We start from the raw sequence: 22028 nt of genomic DNA on the forward strand, positions 1-22028 counted from the left end.
TGCAGAATTTTCAGAATCTTAGAGAAGAAAATTTGTGATTGTTTACCAAATCTCGCAGTGAAATATACCGTTGTACAATGTATGTTAACCTCGTCGTCCAATGTGAAGGGGATTACGTTATTTTTCAACAATTATTATTTTTTTAATTCAATGTATTGTAGCGTGGATGTGAAGAGGTGTGTCCGAGATCGGAGTGAAAGCCGCAGTGAGTAGTGGTAGATGTAGTTTATTGTCGTTCCGTCGACGAACCAGCTCCGAATGGAGCGCGGAACAAATTGGCCGAATATTTATACACAGCGTGTTCTGTAAGCACAGAGAGATCATTGGTCAATGGGTTGCGAGACCTTATTGGTTGTTGTATACGGTTTATTCATACGCCGAGGCCTTTTTGTAACGCGCGATCAGGTGATCAGTAGAGGTAAGACCGGAAGCGTGCTGTTTATTGTTCAATTGTTGTAAATCCTTTGTAAAAAAGGTTCGGCAAACCTTTAACAATGCATTTACAATATTTGAACAATATACAGCCCCTCAGGATCCGGGCTTTAGTGATCAGTGTTAATAAACCAGTGGTCAACGAGTACCAATCGCCTAATATCTAAGTTACATTACAGTATTGGTACAGTACCTTATGATATATAGGGATAGCTGTCACGTTAAGGAAAGAGTTTTTTTTTTTAATAAATTAATTATAAAAATGTAAATTGTTGAAAAATATAATGAAACATAGATCGAGGGGAGTATCTGTTCATCCAATTTATTAATTCATACATGTGATTAATTACGAAATTCATTAGAGAGCCCACAAAAATACAAACTCGTGTACATAATTGCATGCTACATATATTAGCATACAGAATTTAATCGAAAAAGTTTCCGTTCTAGCGAATACATCCTATGTATAGGTATATGCAGTGGTGTAGTCGGGCCAGGTCGGGCCTGGTCGTCACCCTGGTACTTATTTTTGAGCCAGGTCACCGCCCTGGCACTTTTATTGATATGAAAATTGTTTTTCGGGTACAATTAAAAAATATTTCGGGTAATATGTCATAAAATTTTGTATACCGAATATTGTGAGCAGACTCTCGTTCTTACATTTGGTGACCACAACCGAATAGTAATCTGAGCATAGTAAAGCTTTATAAAGTTTTGATGAAATTTTTAGGCTTTTTTTATCTAAAACCACCGAAAACTTCGAAAGAAAACATTTTTTTGAACTATTGACCATGCACTTGAGGGTCGATAAAATAAGTGAACTCAGCTTAAATAGACAGACAGTCATATCTAAATTCACATGTTAAAATGTGATTTTTTTGGCATATACATATGTATGTACATATGTACATGCGTATTGATATGGCTTTAGCACTGCTAAAATCAAATGCTGCTGTTGGCACATAAACACAGGTTTGCAAAATCAAAGATGTTGAAGAGGATGCAGTTTGGATGTTTTTATAAAGTAAAAAATAAAATCACAATTTCAACAAGAATATTTGAACTACCAATATTAGGATACATATTTTTTTAAGTATTGAAAAAAGCGGGGGGGGGGGTCGTAAAAATTAAACACCACCCTGGTTCTTTTTTATTTAGCACTACACCACTGGGTATATGTACTTGGTGCATTTTCGTATAAAAAAGCACTTTGCATACAAAACGAAAGCACAAGAGATATGGCCCTATTAGATGCCATAAGCAAACTAACGTGACAATGTGGTCAGTTAACGGCTTAGCACGGCAAGGGTCGCGTAAATCCCATTTTAATTAAAAATACACACGTACACATACACGAGTCTAAACGAAAAAAAAGCTTTTTATTTTATCGTAATTTATTCGAAAGTGACAAATTTGAATTATTGACGCGATTCAACGTTTGATGATAGGGCTTGAACGACAAAGGAACTTTGGAAAAGCGATCGTTCGCCTAGTAGACACGGGACAATTCTTTGTTCGGTCTACTGTGAATTTTCCTCTATGGCTTCCACCAAATTAAGGGTTCGAAAAGGGGAACGATCTGAATAGAGCACGTACAATATATATCTACGTATATTTGTCGAAAAGCTTCAAATTTTCTATATAAATTCAAACAATAAATAAATCGTAACGTTGACACCCATATGAAATATCATACTAATTTCAGCTTGTACGTATAAATTTTTCCGAATGCGTCCTACGTTTTTCCGAGATTTTCTACGACCTAATATTTACCCCCATTGTCTACCGGTTGTCACTTCCACTCGAAGACACTTTGAACGACTTTTTTCTTATAATATATATTTTTTTTCAATTTCCCTTGATATAATACAATACACATTGATTGAATACAATGTCAATTTTCCTAAAATAGCACACAATATCGATTCAAGCTAAAACTAATATATTTCACACTCGATCGATCGGTAACATGTTATTGTTATTTTATTTAATATAAATTTATATTTACCATGTTGCCACTAAGGGGTTTGGCCTTAGGCGACACCTATGGCCAAATTTGTACACATGTACTTTTTATATATTTATTTTATTATTATTATAAATTTGAAATTATGTGACATAATGGTGACAAATAAGGATAGATTGCCAATTTGTTTGGAACCGTTTCAACAATGAAATCAGATAAATTGGCAACTCTGATAGGAAATGATCGACCTGGAGTCACATATATCCAAGGTTTGGCTAGGAGCAGCGTGTCAGGAATTGAACCCATAACCCCTCAGTTATTAATATTATAAGCTAACAACTGAGCTATGCTGCTTGTTACGCATACTTATGTATGCACATACTTATATAATAAAGTAAAACAAAGTTTAAGGTACTTTGTGTACGTCATAATTAAATCAAAGGTCGTAGACAAGTTAAAAGTTAATTAATCAACAGTAGCATTGGAAGTACAATAGCACCAGCTTACAAAATACATAAACATAAATTGCAGCAAAACTTCAAAGTGAAATAGAACCGCAAAGTAAGCTTCATTTCTCTTTGAGCAACTCGAAGTGCAAGCGCGTTCGAAAACATCAAAATAATTGCTTCTACATAAGTCGGACGTTTACGTGCAAAAAGCTAAACTTGGCAATGGAAGAAAACTTGGTAATAAAAATACATATCGAAAATTAGAATACACGCTTGGAAAAAGTCATTAATATTTTCAAAATAATTCAGCTATAAAAGTTTGCATTCTAGTTTAAATTCCAGCTAAAAAATTAAGTAGCTATACATACATATGTACATATGTATGGATATTAAAAATATGTTGAAGATTAAATATTATAACAAAATTAGACTCGATAAATCAATCACAGAAGGCATATAAGAATTTCAATCACAAACGTACAAGTTTTTAACCAAAAATTTTCTTTCGATATGAAATTATAAATCACTACAATGTTTGCATCATGTGATTCAACCAGGGCTGTTGAGTCGTTAAAAAACCAACCGAATTTGACTCCTTTTTGTTATTTTCCTCAATTAATAGTATTACGGTATGTTTCCAATTATATTTAAGTAAATTCGATAATAAATTAAAATTTAATAAATCATTGAATTGCACATATTTGGATGTGTTGTTGCCAAAACCGACTGTTTTCTCCATCTCATACTTTTTGTTATTCTCAATTTTACTCTTTTTTACATACCTCCTTTACGTTTTTTCTCATTGATTTATTTGTGTATGAAATTCTTTTGTGTATTTATTTAATACCTATTTAATTACCAATAATTCAATAAATTGGGTTACATGTCAAATTTGAATAATTTTTTTAATTTCTTTAATTTTTTATTACTAACAATTTTATACGTTGGCAAAAAAGTCGATCTAACTCAAATCGTTCACGTTGGAATCGTAAAATAAAATTGGAGTCGGTAAATTTTGAAACGACTCCACAGCCCTGACTACTGATTGCGAAACGGAAATAAAATTTTGATTTAACACATTAAAAAATTTACATACATATACATATGTACATATACTTGATGAATTAAAAATAACAGTTATTTATAGTTCGTAAAGATATCAGATTTCGTGGCGCTAGAGCAATCCCGCACAATTCAAATCGGCACATTTTCACCTACAGTACCTACGAATCGGACAACCCCCATAATTCCACCCCCACGTTTAGCACTAACGTTTTTACGGGCAATAAAACAAACAAGCGAGTAAATGTCACACGAAAACACCGTTAACGACATATTGACTTTTACAAAACACGCATCGATAAACAATAACATTCCGAATAGACAGAGAGAGAAAGAGAAACCGCGGGGTTTCGTCGGTGTTATTATTGTGCCCCGTCGAAATCAACTGTGTCAACATTCTGCACACGCGAATTTCTTCCATTATCGCCGCATCCTGTAATGTGATAACACTCGACGACGATTATCATCTATTAACATTCGCTGCACGTGCACGATGTGATTGAAATCGGCCCAAATTTGCAATTTCGCAAGTGTATTCAATACAAGCAGAACTATTTATAAGCGGCAGAATACGAACGAATCTAACAATTGAAAAATTATATAGAACTAATATGACAGCACGGATAAAAAAGTGAGAATCGTGTGAATTCACCTCGCGGTAATAATCGCAATAAGGATGCAAGACTCAAGGCGATCGAGATGTGAGCGCACATTGCTCGTTATAATATACTAAACAACGCAGCTCGTTATACATACACACTTTCATATAAAGGCGACATAGTCTAGGTGCAAAAAATGAACAAACAAGACTATTCATACATACATACATAATTGTAGATAGAAATACGCATTATATTAATTAATTAATCAATGTTCTTCCTGTAAAAGTTGTCGTCATACTTTTAATACTATAGTCTGCTTGTAAAATAGTCCCACAATTAAGATGATTAAGAAAGCACATTATTAAAATTAAATGATATAGTAGGTACATTGTTGTTGTCTTTGCCCACTTTGTCCAAACTTTGCTTTTATATTGTTACAAAAAAAGATCCAATATTATATGTATAATAATATACATACTTGTGTGGGTCGATTCTATAGCCAAAATTACAACCATATATGTATGTACGATTGTTGATTAGTTTTCTATTTAATACATTTACCAAAACGGTCGTTTTAATTTCATATGCAAATAGATATTCTCATTGTTTCATAAATACATAAAAGGAAATACAAATTAAAAATGCAGATATGTATGTATGTATGTTCGAAAAGAAAATTGTTGCGCTAAGAAATTTAAGCGCTTCCGTGACTATTAAACAGTATGTATAAGTATATTCTTAAATATCAATAAGAAAATCCCAAAAATATGGATATGTATGTGTGTATTTTCAATACATATGTATATAATATGTACAAATGTTTCAAAGTACGCTTTGATTGGTGTGCCCCAAATGCTCGAGCTAAAGATTATTTTTCTCCAAATATTGATTATTAAATAAAATTTGTATGTCATATGTATTATATATGTAAATTTAACCAGCAGCGTAGATCAGTGTTTAGCGTGTAATGCTTTCAACTGAGCGGTTACGGGTTCAATCCCTGGCTCGGTGATTGGATATGTGACTACAGGTCGATCGTTTAAATTCGTTAAAGTTTGCGAATTTATCTGATTTCATTGAAACGGTGCCAATAAATTGGAAACCTTGTCCTATTTCCCACAAATTTCGAGTTTTCAGTATTTTTTATTTGCTGATTTATAAAATGCTGCAAAAATATTTGTCAAATTTATCCATAGATGTCTCTATAATGCTCTGTCAAATTGCTCTATTAATGTTTTTAATTGGCCAGGAAGGCACATTGGGGTTTACCTGTTAGGCCTTCCTAGTATATATATATAAATATGCATATAAAAATAAAATACAATACTGTAGTTTGGCGCGTAATTAAACAAACAAAATTAGTGTGAAAAATATTATGAAAGTCATATATGTACATACATATGTATGTATGTATAACTGGTAAACTGACGAATGTTATTACAATAAGTCGCTATGACATTAATCGATCACATGATCGCAAACAAGCTACTTATAAAAATTGAGACATATTTGATTTACTATAAATGCATTAGAATTAAATCAATATTTATATACGCGCTCTTATCATTCTTATGAAGAATGTGTAACTGTTTTCATTTCTTTTTTCCTACAAAATTGTTCTTATCTAGCCGTAAATAATGATAAATAACTAAGTCACTAGTGTTCTTTTTATTGTGTGTTATCACAATCAAAATATTATGAATTATTTTCGATGTGCGATAGTTCAGTTTGTTTGTTTTCGAAAAACGAATGAAATCTTAATAGAGAGAAAAGAAAAATGTCGTTCTTGTGATTTCTTTATGGTACAAATTTGAATTATAGAAGAGAGTACAAAATAAGATAAAAAAAACACAGTTCAATGACAAGTTCCGCTTTGCACAAAAATACAAATATGAAGTAAACAATTATAATAATAATGCATTTTTTTCTACTTATAAAACATACAACGTCGACACGCAACGTGTGCTCATTATTCACGTGTAATAAAGAAATTTCAAGAATTGAAATTATCATTTAATTATGAGAAAAATCGTACTAAAAACGCAAACGTATTGTTATATTATTATATACATACATATATCAAAAATATTTACGATACGGCAGTATGTATAAGAAAAACTGTACTCTAATGAATCTAAAAAAAAATTGTATTTATAAAACTAAACAATTGAAAGCGTGCGGTTGAAGATAAGGCAGAGCACAATTACCTTTTGAGAAACTACGCAGTGCTAGAGTGTATAATATCGTCAGCCACACTGTGGCAAGTGTTTGTGTATTTTAACAATTGGCAAGACAATGTGCATTTTTAGAAACATATCAGTATTAAATGTTACAACTATTTATACTGATACGTTTACTACTACACCTATGTACATATATGTATAGGTACTATATATATATATATATATATATATATATATATATATATATATATATATATATATATATATATATATATATATATATATATATATATATATATATATATATATATATATATATATATATATATATATATATATATATATATATATATGTAATAGAACATTATGTCACGATATCGTGTCTCGACCGAAGATAACAAAGTGTTTTAGTAATAAATGAACGAAAGAAGATTTAACGTCAATTTAACAAAACAATACCCTGCTATTTATGTACATATGTACAAATGAGTCGTTATATGTGAAAGTCCAGTCTTCAGTTCCAAAAAAACTATTTCTGTTTGACTTGATTCACAAAATCTTATCACTTATTTTAATTCGGTATGTCCATCATCTTGGAAAAGCAGATAAACGTATTATAGGCCACCAGTATTTTTAAATATTGTTGAACGCAAACCATAATATTTAATGCTTTGAGAGATATTTCTGAAAATGATGAAAAGTGGACTTATGCCACCTGCAATTAAAACAGCTCACATATATCCGAAAGCAGTAAAACGAACCGCTCAGTTAGAGAGTGCACCAAACGAAAAGCATTTCAGACAACGCGATATATGTATGAACATAAAATCGGTTATCGTACATATAACGTGAAATCTCATGGTGCGTATATCGATAAAAAGGAAAAAATATATAATAATAGCACCGTTGAGACGGGTTGGGGACCTCGGATTGGAGTTTGTTGCACCGCGAGCGGGTGCATTTCGCGTGCACCCAAGCTGTGCGAATTTTTACTTTATTTTATATTATATACGGATTAATTGTTTTCTCTCTTACCTTGGATATGAGCTCATCGTGACTGGCCAGGTGCGCGCGGCAATGTATGCAGGAGTAGGTTCTGTGACAGGGCGGCAGGTAAGCCTGGAACGTCTTCACCATCGTGCCGCCCCCACCCGCCGTGACCGCTTCAACTGCAAACCATCATCATCATCACGTTAACACTATGCAGATCTCGCCATCGGCATATCTGTTACATACGCAAACAAAAAAAGTCATTGTCAATCTACTTCTTATTGTCAGTGACCGTGCAAGCATTGGACTACATACCATCGTTTTTTACTTTATCCATGTAAGTAGTAACAATAGATGAAGTTTTGTGATCATGCGAAAATTCGAACTCGAGATTTTAACTGATTCGAACTCAGAATCGATTACTGATCACAGCTTTCATGATTTTTTGAACACCGTTAGTCCTATCGAACTGAAACTTAGCATCGGTTACTGAAATTCTTATCGACACGGCGTAAATATTTTTCAAATTTTTAAGTTGACCGGACTTATAGGTGTCCCCTTTTTTTGAAGTTTTTGAATTCAATTATCTCCCAAACCGCTAAATGAATGGGCCTGAATTTTTTCACATGTAATATAAATTATAAATTTTATAACCTCATATTTTTTAAATATTTTTATCTGAACCGGAAGTAGTACTTGTACTCAAGAGAATCGAGGTTTTTTATGTTTTTCTAAAGAACCTTTTGGTTTATTGAACTGAAATTTGATATCTAGAAGTTTAAGCTTAATACCAAGTGATTTATAAAATTTGGTAAGCATCTGTCAACCGGAAGTGACAGTTTACTCTTGTTCGATTTTTCTTCCACTATTTTTTTCGACTTCTTAAACATGTGTGCTCGTCACGAAAAAATTCACGTATAATTTTTGTGTCAATGTGATGAAAATAAAAAAATATCATTTAATTTTATAAACCGGAAGTGGGATTTTTTTCCTCTTGGAAAGGTCAAAAATGTTGTCGCCACTACTTTGTCCACACCCCTGACCGTATCAAGCTGAAAATTTATATTTGTATTCTTTATATACTAACTTAGAGCTGATAAAGTTTTGGTCAAAATTCTTAAGCCGGAAGTAGTATTTTTTTTATTACAATATTTCATTATTTTATTTTGACCTTTTAAATTATTTTAATCTTCTTGATATTTATTATGTACATATATATACTGCTAGTGATTTTAATTAAACAAAATTCGACAACCGGAAGTAGAACTTTTGTCTTGTGCAAGTTTCCATACATTGGCGCTCAATTTTTATCGAAAATGCTGTCATAGCTATTAGTATTTCATAATGCTGCCGGTATGTGTGAATGTGTTTGTACGGTTCAATATCTAATTTTGTTTAGTGACCTCCTTATATTCCTCAAATACATAGATAAAGTCATGGGTTGGTCACATCCGATTTTTTTTTGTATTTAAAAACAGTTGGACGTAAAGTCAGCGCTCGCTTATCGGAACAAAATAATAATTTTTAATTGTCTATTTTAAAATATTATTTTGAACGTTAAATATTTCTGACCCATTTACCTTTGAGTTCGCCATTGCCACTTACTGCTACCTGAGTTAATTTACAAACATGCCAGCGTGGGTGCCAAAACCAGTGTTCGAAAACTGGCATACTATTTTTTCTTCATAACGTATAGGAAAAAATATAATTTTTTGAAAATTAGCCTTCAAAGTACATATGTTCCGAAATCTATTCTTTAAATTGCCTTTCATATATATTGTTTCTAAATAAAAACTTTTTCACTATATCTGGTTACATAAAAGTCACCTATTCCAGTATTAGATAGATATATTTCGTATATTGGCAGAGAACTTTAAGTCAAAGTTCTAGTTTTGAGAAAATCGATATTTTTCGAAAATCAAAAAGTTTTTTTTTTTTCAAAAATGCATATAGAACGTATTTCTAGCATAAAACCGATTTTGAATTTTTTGGCACTTCATATGAACAAAAAAATATTTGTTCATATGAATCCTGGAATACTGGTTTGGTGATCAATCCTCAAATTCTTACAGAATTGAACTTCAATGTTTCCGGCCAACTCAGGTACATTATGTATATGCAGCAGTTTGTTCTCTTTTCCTGTGGCACGTACCAATTTGACGGCTTCGACACCTATTGCAAGAGGTATCAAATCCCTCAACCAGTGGCGGCTCGTGAGAATTCATAGAGGGGGGGGGGGGCTGCAGAGATTAATCGGGCTGTAGTAGCTCTTTGACCACACCGGTGATCAAATGCAGACAAAAATAGCATGCATATGTACTATACTGGGAGGTCTGCAGCCCTGCAGTCCATATGGACGGGAAAAATAGCATGCATTTGTACTATACTGGGAGGGCTGTAGCCCCGCAGCCCATATAGACCAGACGCCATTGCAGCCTCAGCCAGACTTCTTTAATGTAACTTAGATTTGTTTAATCTAAAATATGCTGTTTTGGTTGAAGAATTGTTTAATTTGAGAACGTAAACGTAGTCCATATTGTATTTATTTTGCATTTTGCAATTTGTAACATTTTTTTTGATTCTTCTTCTTGTTAATGCCTTGTCCGCATCCGGACGTTGGCGACCACCTCGTCGATTATTTGAATATATCCGCATCGGTCTTCAGCGGCTCGGAACAGCTCTTCGGCGCTCATATCGGTCCACATGCGCATGTTTCGAAGCCAAGATAACTTTTTCCTGCCAATCCATTTTTTTTCCTTCTATTTTCCCCATGGTTATCAAACGGAGAAATTCGTATTTTGGACCCCGTATCATGTGTCCGAGGTACTCCATCTTTCTCCGCTTGATGACAGAAACAAGTTCCCTGCCTCTCCCCATCATGCCGAGGACAGCTTCGTTTGATATCTTTTTGGTCCACGGAATCTTCAGCATACGCCTATAGACCCACATCTCAAAAGCTTCAATGCGGCTGATCATCTTGGTTTTCAGAGTCCACGTCTCACATCCGTGTAGTAATACTGTCCAGACGTAGCTCTTCGCGAATCTCAACCGCGTATGAAGATTGAGATGCTTGTTTGTAAGGGCCGCCTTCATTTTTACAAATGCTGTTCTAGCCATCTCGATGCGGATTTTTAGATCTTCATCTGGGTCCATCTCTTCATTCAGCCAGGTACCCAGGTATTTGAATCTTTTTACTCTTTCTATCACCTCTCCATCCAAGGTTAGATTCCCGGTGTCTGTTTGCATTCTATCTACTATCATAAATTTTGTTTTCTTTAGATTTATGCGCAGACCTCTTCGATTGCTTTCTTGATGTACACGGTCTAGAGATCTTTGCAGGTCTGCTAAATTTTCAGCGACTAGTGCCGTGTCATCAGCATATCTTATATTGGTGATCGTCTCGCCGCCCACCTTGATGCCCTCCGCCTCTTGGAGAGCATCGTGGAAGATTTTTTTGATTATCCATATTGAAGACTTGGAGCTATTCTGTAATGTTACTATGGTAAAATTGTAAATAAATAGATGTATGTATGCGTAGAAATACTAAATAATCTGAAAAACAGTGATTTAATTGAATACATGGAAAAATCTAGGTTTTCCATGAAAATATCTTGTTGATTTAGAAAGCACTATATGTATATAAAGATGTATGAATACATATATTAGGGCAACGAATGTCAATATTCACATTTCGACATTCCATCAAAAGCCTCGAAAAAAAATGATTCACATGCGACTTCTTACTAATACTGGAAATCCTTTAATAATCTGTGTGTATAAAGCTTTAAGTAGGTACAACGGATGCGAAGTATGAAAATGTATCAAAAACTTTTTCCTCATTTTTTTCTAAAGATGGTTTCCAAACTACCGAACCACCTTCTTCTCTATGTATACTGAGAATCAATTAATCGAGTCATGATCGTATTAAAACGTAAACGAATCCAAGCCGCGTATACACGAGAAATGTTTACACAAAATGAAAAATTTCGTTTGATGCTAAAATTGAAGCACGAAGTATATTTCACCATCAAAACACAATTTCACAGTTAGTTGGTTAATTTAAATATTTTTACGATATTGAAAGAGTCCCGGCTATGGTGCGGTCTAACGAAAAACAATATAGTCACCCAATTTAGATTCACACCAACTTGTGAAACATTTTCCCGGCGAATGAACGTGATAATTTACTAATTTGCGGTTTTTATTTATTTATTCACAGACCAAAAAGTTATGCCAAAATACATTTGTACCTATGTATGCACTAGTGAATATATAAAATTCGTTTGACAAAGCTCGTCGTTTTTCTTTGACATGGACGACTTCACACAAACATCTCATTTTCATACACAATTGGGAAAATTGTCCCTATAGTAGAAACATAAACAATTTCGTTTCACGCTTATTGAGATCAAAGCACGAGCTGATTATTTTAGAGCGGGTACCGTGATGAAAGTCACTCACGGCGAGAGTTACCGATCACATTTATACCATCACCCATATATGTAAGTACAATGTTCAAATTATTCTTTCTTTTTAGGTGAAAGCGAACGTCATGTGGGTGGCGATGATGAGCGAATGCAGCACGGATAGACCGTAAAATGCACAGAATACAATCGTAAAACACCGGTAATGATTTTACGGATGCATTTTTCCGCTAATTTGGTCATTTGTCCGCATACAGCACATTTGTCAAGGTCTGCTCGTACATAATCGGAACGGCAGTGGCGTCGACGAGTCTTCTTGCAAAATTGGTAACATTTTGAAACGTTTTTCAAGAACACGAATGTGGCACATTTCGAAAGCGTTTTTTGGCTTTAGCCAACGACAACAATTGTAACATGCAATTTACTAAAATAATAATAAAGGTGAAATTGTTGTTATGAACTGTAGTACGTATGTACTACGCATCGCAGGTCCGGTAGGTGTTGAAACGGTCGAGTTCTCACGAAACGTTTCGTCTATTTTGTTAAATCGATCGTACAAGGCGACCTTGTCGACATTTGTTTCACTACAAACAAAATTGCAATAGATTTGTAGTGTGATGATTTATTCAATAAAGTGTATGTACATATGTATGTATGTACTGGATTTTATAAATAGAATGTTGTTGATTCGCTTCGATAAACATTTTTACTGGTTGACATGTAGCGGACTACGTGTCAAACAGAAATAATATAGTTTTGAGAAGGGTAGCTTTTATGTAGTTGCTAAAGAAAAGATAGAAGAAAAGGCAGAGAAACAATATTTGCTTAAATTAAAAAAAAAAATTGCCAGTATTATATCAAGAAATGAAAAACGTATACAAATATTCAAATCTTTCCATCATAAACATTGAATATATGTACATATGTACATACATGTGTATATATTACAGTCCAAATAAATATACACTTCGTTCGTTCATGAATATACTAGTGTCTTCATTTACGAACGAATCTAGCCAGTTATAATGTACACAAAAGAACAAATTGACAAACGAACTAGTTTGCTTATGCACAAACTGTTGGGCATTAAGTATTCTCAATCGTTTGAATACGATTGAATAAAGAAACTGGAATTATGGGAACATTGTAAGTGGTTTCCTTAGGATTTCCCTTTTGAATACTCGGCGTTTTGATATCTAAAAGGTTTTACAGCTAAAAGTTGTGTGCGCTGGTGAGTCTATTTTTTTTTTTTTTTAATTATTTTTATTATTACTAAGGTATGTTCACAATACATATTATATCTATTTTAATTTCTACTGATCTACTGATCATTTTCTATTTTACAATTTTATTCTAGTGTTAATGTATAGCATAATAGGAAAAATAGCTCAAAAACATATTTACAATTCTTGAGTCTATTTGAAGATAGCTTTTGATGGCAGTAAGTGCTAAACTAAACTAAAACCAATAAATAGTTCGTGCATAAACAAACTATGTAGTATTTTCATGAACGAATCGGATTATACACTTGGATTGTAACATATACACTTTTTTCAGTCTATGTTCATATGTATATGTATACATATGTACGTAAGTACATGTACATATACCATATCAATCTCAACAGCTCTGATTCAACTATAAAATGTCTATATATTAAAGTGTGTAGATTCGGAGCGTCTAAAACTAACTTCATGATGTTTGAACAATATACTATAACAATACACTTCGAGATATATGTATTACTAAAATAAAAGATCAAAGTCGACGTTTGACTAAGACTGTCAACTCAATTTCGATTAACGAAAAACACCTTTACATAATATTATAACATACGAATAAAGGGGAAAAAATCGACACAAATCGTGACTGCACGTAATGAAAATTTCAATTCAAATCTCGTAAAATTCTATTGAACGTAAAAAAGTCGATTCTAGGCTAGCGTTTCAACTACATTTATATTTCTACGCTTATTATTTGCGAAAGAGAACAAACTGGTTTTCAGTGGTAGCGAGTATGAGCACTGAAAGCGCGTAATTCGTGTGCACGAATTATGCATTTAAATCGATCAAAGTAATACATATGTACATATGTACATTTAGCTTAAGATCGCATCCCGACGTGGGTGGGTAGAAGCGAGACTGTCTATAAGTAGGAAGGTCAACCTTTTTGAGAGTGACCATTTGACGGTACACTAAAACAGGTTTACTATACAGACAGACGGACAGGAATTGGATTCGGGGTTCGATTGTTAGCTAAAATAATTTAAAAGCTCACAAAAAATATGTATCCCAGTGGATTTACAAAAAAATAAAAATTTAAAGAAACGTTTATCACAGTGGTTTGTTGAACTTACATGCAAGAGCGTGTATGTATATTCAAGAACGCTTGTACACAATACTATGTACATGTGTGCCGCTTTCCAAACTGTTCAAGGTTGACCATGATTATTAGTTTTCCTTTGCCCTTTTCCTTTCGTGTGAGCTATTTTGAGCGAGGTTTTCCACGTTTTAAAAAATAAAGTAAATAACACGAATCGGTACATACGCCGTTCAATTTCCTACTCGTCTGGCGTGCACCGAGACGCACAATGAAGTTCCAAAGCTGACGTATCATCTCGACATTTGATCAATACAATCGAATAATTAAAAATCTACATAATACAAGTATTTCTCAATTCAGAAGTGAAATTTAATGTGAAAAATAAAATGAAAATTGAGATTAAATCCACTGAACGATGTACAATTTACTATTTATTCTAGTTACGCATTGTTCTTTTAGTGAATTCAACCGAACACTGTCGAGAAGCAAAAAAAAATCTTATTATATTACATGCGAGAATGGGGTTTGAAAGCAAATATACTTTTCTGACTAGAAAAACATTTCAATATTATTTTTGACATATTTAATCGAAATAGCTTTTTTATCAAAGCTTGCAGTTAAAAGTGAATAAGTTAACTATGAAAAGTGCAAGATTAAATCAAAACATTCGCGATTTTAACCACCTATGTACATGTCAACGATACGAGACATGAAAGGTCAACAACCTAAAATAAAAGACTTAAAATAAAATTACAATAGGATATTCATTATTTTCCCCAGTGAATATAAAGGAAGTTAAGGTAAAGGAGAATTTTTGTATTTGCGCCTCTGTTGCACCTCCTTCTCATATTTAATCGTCCAGAGAGATAATTCTGGAGAGAAACTCTAGTTTTAATTACGGTCATGAGACTTCCAGATCGCGTGGAGCTATACAGCCTCTCATAAAATTCGCGGAGTGAAGATAAGTAGTAAAGGGGCTGTCCGGAAGGACTTGCAGGGGCACAATGTAAATCTTATATATGTACATACATACATATATATGTACATACATATATATGTACATACATATATATATGTACATACATATGTACATATGTTACAGTCTGGTTCGTACATACACATATTAGTTTTTTCATACACTAACAGGTATCGCATAAAACTTTTAACTATCAAAACCTTTAAGATGTAAAAATGCAAGGTATTTGAGATAGGAAATTCTATGGAATTTCATAAATGCATTACAATGTGGCTATAATTTACATTTCCGCTGATTTTTTAAATATTGCAACTCAAGGTACACGTGCATAAAAGACAGAGAATAAAGGATGGGAGACGCGGTTGTGAATACGAAAACTTATGCCTAATAGTTTGTACATGAACAAACTAGTCGGATGTGACCAACCCGCGACTTTATCTATGTATTTGAGGAATATAAGAAGTATAAAAAACAAAATTCGATAATGAAACATACACGTTCACACATGTGTATCAGCTATGAGAGCATTTTCGATACAAATTGAGCACAAATATAAGAAAACGTACACGAGACAAAATGTCTACTTCCGGTTGTCGAACTTTTATCATTTTTTTTATTATTAATTAACATCGCTATAAATATTATAAACTAAGACAGAAATAATTTACATGGTCAAAATAAAACAATGAAACATAGTTTTTAAAAAAAATCCCAACTCCAGTTTATCATATTTAATGATTTTTTACTTTCATCACATTGATACAAGGATTAAATTTGAATTTTCTGGCGAAGAGGACACATATTCAAAAGGTCGAAAAAAATAGAGGAAGAATAGCCGAACAGGAGTTAACCATCACTTCCGGTTGATGAGTGTTCACTAAATTTTATATATAAATTGGTATTAAGCTTAAACTTTTTGATATTAAATTTCAGTCCGATTCAGTTAGGGGTTTGGGAGATAATTGAATTCAAAAACTTTAAAAAAAGACACATAAGGAGAAGTACCATTTCCGGCCAACTTAAAAAATTAAAAAACATTTCAGAAACCGATACTAAGATACTCAAAAAATCCCCTTGTAAATAGGTTTTTGAGCTCTTTTTCCTATTATGCTGTGCATTAACATTAGAATAATATAATATGTACTATGATTACTAACAAAATTAAATTAAAATTGTAAAATATAAAATTATCAGTAGATATAAGATGTATTGTGAACAGAATTTAGTGAGAATATAAAGCATTTAAAAATAAAAATATCCCCAAAATACACTGACACACACACATTTTTTCTAGATCATGAAAACGTGATCAGTGATCAGTTAAAATCTCGAGTTCGAATTTTCGCATGATCACAAAACTTCATCTACATATTGTTACTACATACGTTCATAGATTAAGTAAAAAAGCTGATTGTAAAAAAAGTACGATTAATCATGGCGCAGTTCACCCTCGGCAATTAATCAAAATGAAGAGAGTTAAGTCGGAAACGTTAAGTTGGAAAACAACAAGTACCTACTTAGAGAAACTTTCGCCGCGAAATACGGCGATGAAAATTCTAAATGCAAGTACTTAAAATTAATTTGACTGGCAGATCTACCCAGCAGTGAAGTTTGGAGAAGACGTTCGTTTAGCTTATCCATTAATGCCAGTGGTGTAGTCGGGCCAGGTAGCCGCCCTGGTACTTTGATATAAAGATTGTTTATTGAGTACAATTAAAAAATATTTTTGCTTATATTTCATATAAAATTTTGTATACCAAACATTGTGAGCAGACTCTCGTTTTAACTTTTTTTGACTACTAGAGTACGGACCCAGAGCGCGTCGCTCATTGTTCAATTGTTGTAAATGCTTTGTAAAAAAGGTTAGGCAAACCTTTAACAATGCATTTACAACATTTAAACAATGAACGGCGCGCTCTGGGTCCGGGCTTTAGACTCACTGACTACAACCGTATCCTCACTCAAATGCCCATTTGAGTGCAAACATTTTTCAAAAACAACGCATTGAAAAAATTATAAACACACTGAATGATGCCGAAATCGAATCATCAGAAATATATATTATTATATTGCAAAACGTAATAACTTACTCCTCGACAATGTTGATTGACTTTTCAAGTAAATTAGAATTTGATTTTTTTTTATAAATATTTGTACTACCAATATTAGGATACTTATTTTTTTATAGTAAAGTAACGAAAAAAGCGGAGGGGGGGGGGTCGTAAAAATTAAACACCGCCCTGGTACTTTTTTTAATTAGCACTACACCACTGATTAACACATTCAGCCCGGCGCATGATTTCATACATTTGCCCGTGTGGCGGCACTGTCATGCGTATCGGCACTAGGGATCCCAAATATTCGTCGACTTCAACTATTCGAATATCGAATAGTAAATCAAAAGCAATTCGAAAATTAAAAAAAAGGTAATTACATATGTACCAAGCATAAATTTGAATTAATCATCTTATCATAGTTGCCAATTGAATTCCACCTCGTTTTTACAGCCAATAATAATTTATAATCTAATTTTTTTATTTTCTTTATTCATTATGATTTCTTGTAAAAATGTATATTTCGCCGGTGACTTCATAAATAGTCGTATTATTTTTCTGATGTTTTCTAAAATTTCGTAGAGATTATTATCGATCGGAAAGTTTCAAACATTTCCGTATTTAATGAATACAAATCTATTTCTTCACATGTAGACATTTCATCTTCTTCATTATCTTCATTTTTATCACAATTATCCCCATTATATTGTTGCGTAGGGGTGGGTGGAGGATCCAGGTAAAAGGCCAACAGTCGTTTCACAGCATTTATTGATGATTATGGAGATACACGCAGTGTCGCTGCTAAGTCCAGAATGACCTGAGATCGCTTACGTACCGCCTTATAAGGGGTAGATCTCTCAGGACGTCTAATCTGTTTACCTACTGTATAGTCACGTATTCGGATATGTATTCCCACGATATTGGGTCTCCCCGTACCGATTCTGAGAAATAACTAATAACGGTCATTGTTTAGCCTAAATGCACTTAGAGTCCAGATATAATCTTTGGAAGTAAGTGCATGCATTTAGTTAATCCGATAACAGATATCCGTTGGTCTAAGTGCAATTCGCTCAATCCGCGGCGTACGTAACAATATATTTAATTTTCTTCATAATCGTCGGCTTCTTCGTCATCACTCTTTTCATGTTGATTTCGTTTATAAAAAAATATATACACGAATAATATTCGAATAACGAATGGCTGAAAAATCAGACGAATAATTCGAATATTCGATTGGGATCCCTAATCGGCACCCAATTACGCGTGACAGCATCAAATCACTTTATATAATGAGTTGTCCCTAAATCTTTAGAGCTTTATAGGAATTTTAGTGTTGGGATGTTCAATGAAGTGGAACCGTAAAATTATAGCCTGCTATAGCACTATCCGCGTGGCCACCGGTGGTACACGCCGGGTTGAACGTGTCAATGCAAAAGAGGAGTAGCAAACAGCCTACAGCACAGTACACAACACTTGGCCAACCTTACCGAAGGCGAGAACGGCCAAACAGATCGCGGAAACGAGCAGACGACGAGTGTCGAGGCACACGTACATTTGGCAAGCAGATTTCCGAGTGAGAGCAATGACAATGAGTCAAGTAAAGTACTAGATAGACTAGTATGGATGGGTGGTAGTGAGGTGGTTGGTACCTGGCGGCTCGTCCCGGCGCCGGCCACGCGCCAGGCCGTACAGGCAGCACGCCGCCGCGCCGCCCGCCTGCCACATGCGCCGCACACCGACACCACCATCCGCCCCCGCCCCCGCCCTCACCTTCGGTCGCCCTGAAACAATCAAACATACTATTATCATTACAATTCATATGTATACATTTGAATGAGTCGGGATTGACGATGGAATTATGGTTCCGCCCTCCCGCACGGAACTTTATGGGATGGCGCCTATTGAAAAAGCCATCATTTTTTTTAATAATACGGCTGTTGTCACACCAGAACAGGGGCGGATCCACGGCTGTTGTCACACCAGCCGTGGATTTCCAAATTCGCACATCTTCGAAATTATTGGTCTCTTTCGCCAAACGTTATATAACGATATGGAACATCATCATATATATAAAGACGGTAATATGTGTGTGTGTGTGTGTCCTAACTCTCGCCGAACATAATGAACGAATCGATAAAAATCGATTAATTCATTTTTCGACGAGACGACTTTGTCGCGACTCGAACCGATCACCCCAAATAGCCTGAATATGGGTCTAATTGAGCTAATGGTCTCGGACATCACGCCAAATCCAATTTTTCATTTCGCCTTTTTAAACATTAATTGAAATATTCCTTCTCGCCATATAAAAATACGTAATTTTAATAATTTCATTTAGCGAGGTTTTGAGCCATTTTTTTTTCTTTTCATATAAAACAATTAAATATATATTTTTAATTGAAATTAATTTATATTTTAGCGATATTTGAGAAATAAAAATAATTCCAAATCACGGAATCGAACTAAGGCCCCCTCGCCCAGAACAGGTCGCTAGCCATTAGACTACAGCCTAGACAGAAAAAACGCTCTAAAATTACTTAATATTCGATTATCCTATAGAAGTATGGGGAACCAATCATTCGCGTATCTTCGGCTTTCGTCGACAATCTTTTTCGATTTCCGATTTCTTATGATCAACCATCAACCATTATGGGGAACAAATTTTTTTTTCTTCATATTTTTCATATTTTTATTATTTTCAGTTTTTTCATTTTTTTTCAAATTTTTCATCTTTTTCATTATTTCCATTTTTTTCTCATTATTTTCAGTTTTTTCATTTTTTTCATTATTTTCATATTTTTCATAATTTTTATTTTTTTGTGCCTTTGTCTTTCCGAAACCAGTCGACTCCATATCTTTAACTTTATTTTTATTCGAGTTTCAAACCACCCGTTGAAATCAACGGGCCCTACACTAGTATACATATAAGGCTGCTAGCTGAAGCCGGCATGCATTGCATTTCCACAATAACACATGCAATTCCCGTTCCCATTCCCATTTGTCGGAAAAATGCAGACAGCGAACACATTTGAAATTATTCAATTGCCTGTTTATTTTACCCTAACAACGCAGGTTGGGACGCGAAAACATTCGAAATTATTGCGTTGCAATGCCACTCATTCCCGTTTTTGGACGATTTTGTTTTTTTACAGTAAGCTTCCCGGACAACAACAAATCCTGAAAGTTCCATCGTAATCGATGGAGTTCTTTAGGAGCCTATGCGATACAGACAGACATTTATTTTTATATATGTATATATGTACATAGAAGCGGTCTCCGTGACGAGACAGAATGTTAAATTACAGAAAACGCAAATATCGGAAGGCAAAGATCGAAAATCGAAAGATCAAAAAAAAATGGTGCATGGTAAACAGTACATACTCACTTAATTTGCGCGAGCAGGATACAACAGGAACAAGAGGAACAGGCTTTTCCTCCCGTATTAATGTGCGCGCGTAGAATACGGGAGGAAAAGCATGTTCCTCTTGTTCCTGCTGTATCCTGCTCGCGCAAATTAAGTGAGTATGTACCGTTTACCATGCACCCTTTTTTTTATCTTTCGACTTAAGATCTTTCGATTTTCGATCTTTGCCTTCCGATATTTGTGTTTTCTGTAATTTAACATTCTGTCTCGTCACGTAGACCCACATAGAAGATATAACCAGTCTCCGGCGCAGCGCCGGAGACTAGATATAACTGTTAGTATAATAGTGTTCGGCCCGTTGTTTTCAACGGGTGGTTTCGGAAAGGAATCTATATTTATGTACATACATACATATATAATAAACTAGTGGTTATACCCGGCTTCGCTCGGTATTTGTAATATAAACAGCTTAAACATGGCTAATCTAATAGTAAGCGTTCATTTGTTTTTTATTAAATTTATTTGAATCGAAAAAAAAATATTCAACAATATCGATATCATCGTCATAGAAACTTTGATTTGTTTTCGATGCTCCCAACCAAACCTTACATAGTCACATACAAAGTCTCTTTCATCTTTATCATTTCTTTCATCTTTATCTTTTCTCTTTCTCTTTTTTTTATATTTCAAAGGTGTGTTTTAGCTTAAAAATCTATGAATGGTCACAATATGTCTCGTATATTAAAGATATTACATACACATATACAAAAAACATGTTTGTACACAATATACAAACTCCTGTTCAAGCAAACAAAATATTGAGAAAACGAGTTTCGAGATATTACAAGTTGGTACAACAAAGCAAAACGATATGTGGCATATTTTATTATTATTACTATTCCAGAAATATCTAAAAATTAACCCAATGAGAATTTATTTTTAACATTATTTAAATCGGAGTCGAAGTCGGAATCGGATTGCGGGAAAATATTGGAGTCAGAGTCATGTTTTTTTATTATTCCACAGCTCTGGTTTCATCAGCTTGCACCTTCGCACTTCATCTCCATCTCCAAGTCTATAAAATAATCCAACCATACATTTATATGCATATATAGTACAAGTACAAAATAAAAGTCTTCATTAAATTCCTGTACATATTGTGACCATGGATACAATGTATGCAAATTGTATTTATCGATTCGCA

At 33.9% G+C, this 22028-nt stretch overlaps 1 protein-coding gene across 6 annotated transcripts in view; it reads right to left on the reverse strand.

Annotated features, from left to right (window-relative positions):
* Nucleotides 1-22028, reverse strand: part of Ypel (Yippee-like) — a 106482-nt gene that overhangs the window by 17752 nt on the left and 66702 nt on the right. For 3 of the 6 annotated variants that reach the window (XM_077433565.1, XM_077433563.1, XM_077433564.1), the window contains 2 exons: nt 19110-19241; nt 7730-7863 (listed from right to left, as the gene is read on the reverse strand). In XM_077433565.1, coding sequence (XP_077289691.1) covers nt 7730-7863; nt 19110-19185 — 210 coding nt within the window. In that variant the 5' untranslated portion in view covers nt 19186-19241. Of the gene's footprint in view, nt 1-7729; nt 7920-19109; nt 19242-22028 lie in introns of all 6 variants that reach the window. The other 3 variants (XM_077433566.1, XM_077433567.1, XM_077433568.1) reach the window with 1 other exon arrangement.

The sequence above is a fragment of the Arctopsyche grandis genome, chromosome 6 (assembly GCF_051622035.1).
Source record: "Arctopsyche grandis isolate Sample6627 chromosome 6, ASM5162203v2, whole genome shotgun sequence".
Lineage (NCBI taxonomy): Eukaryota > Metazoa > Arthropoda > Insecta > Trichoptera > Hydropsychidae > Arctopsyche > Arctopsyche grandis.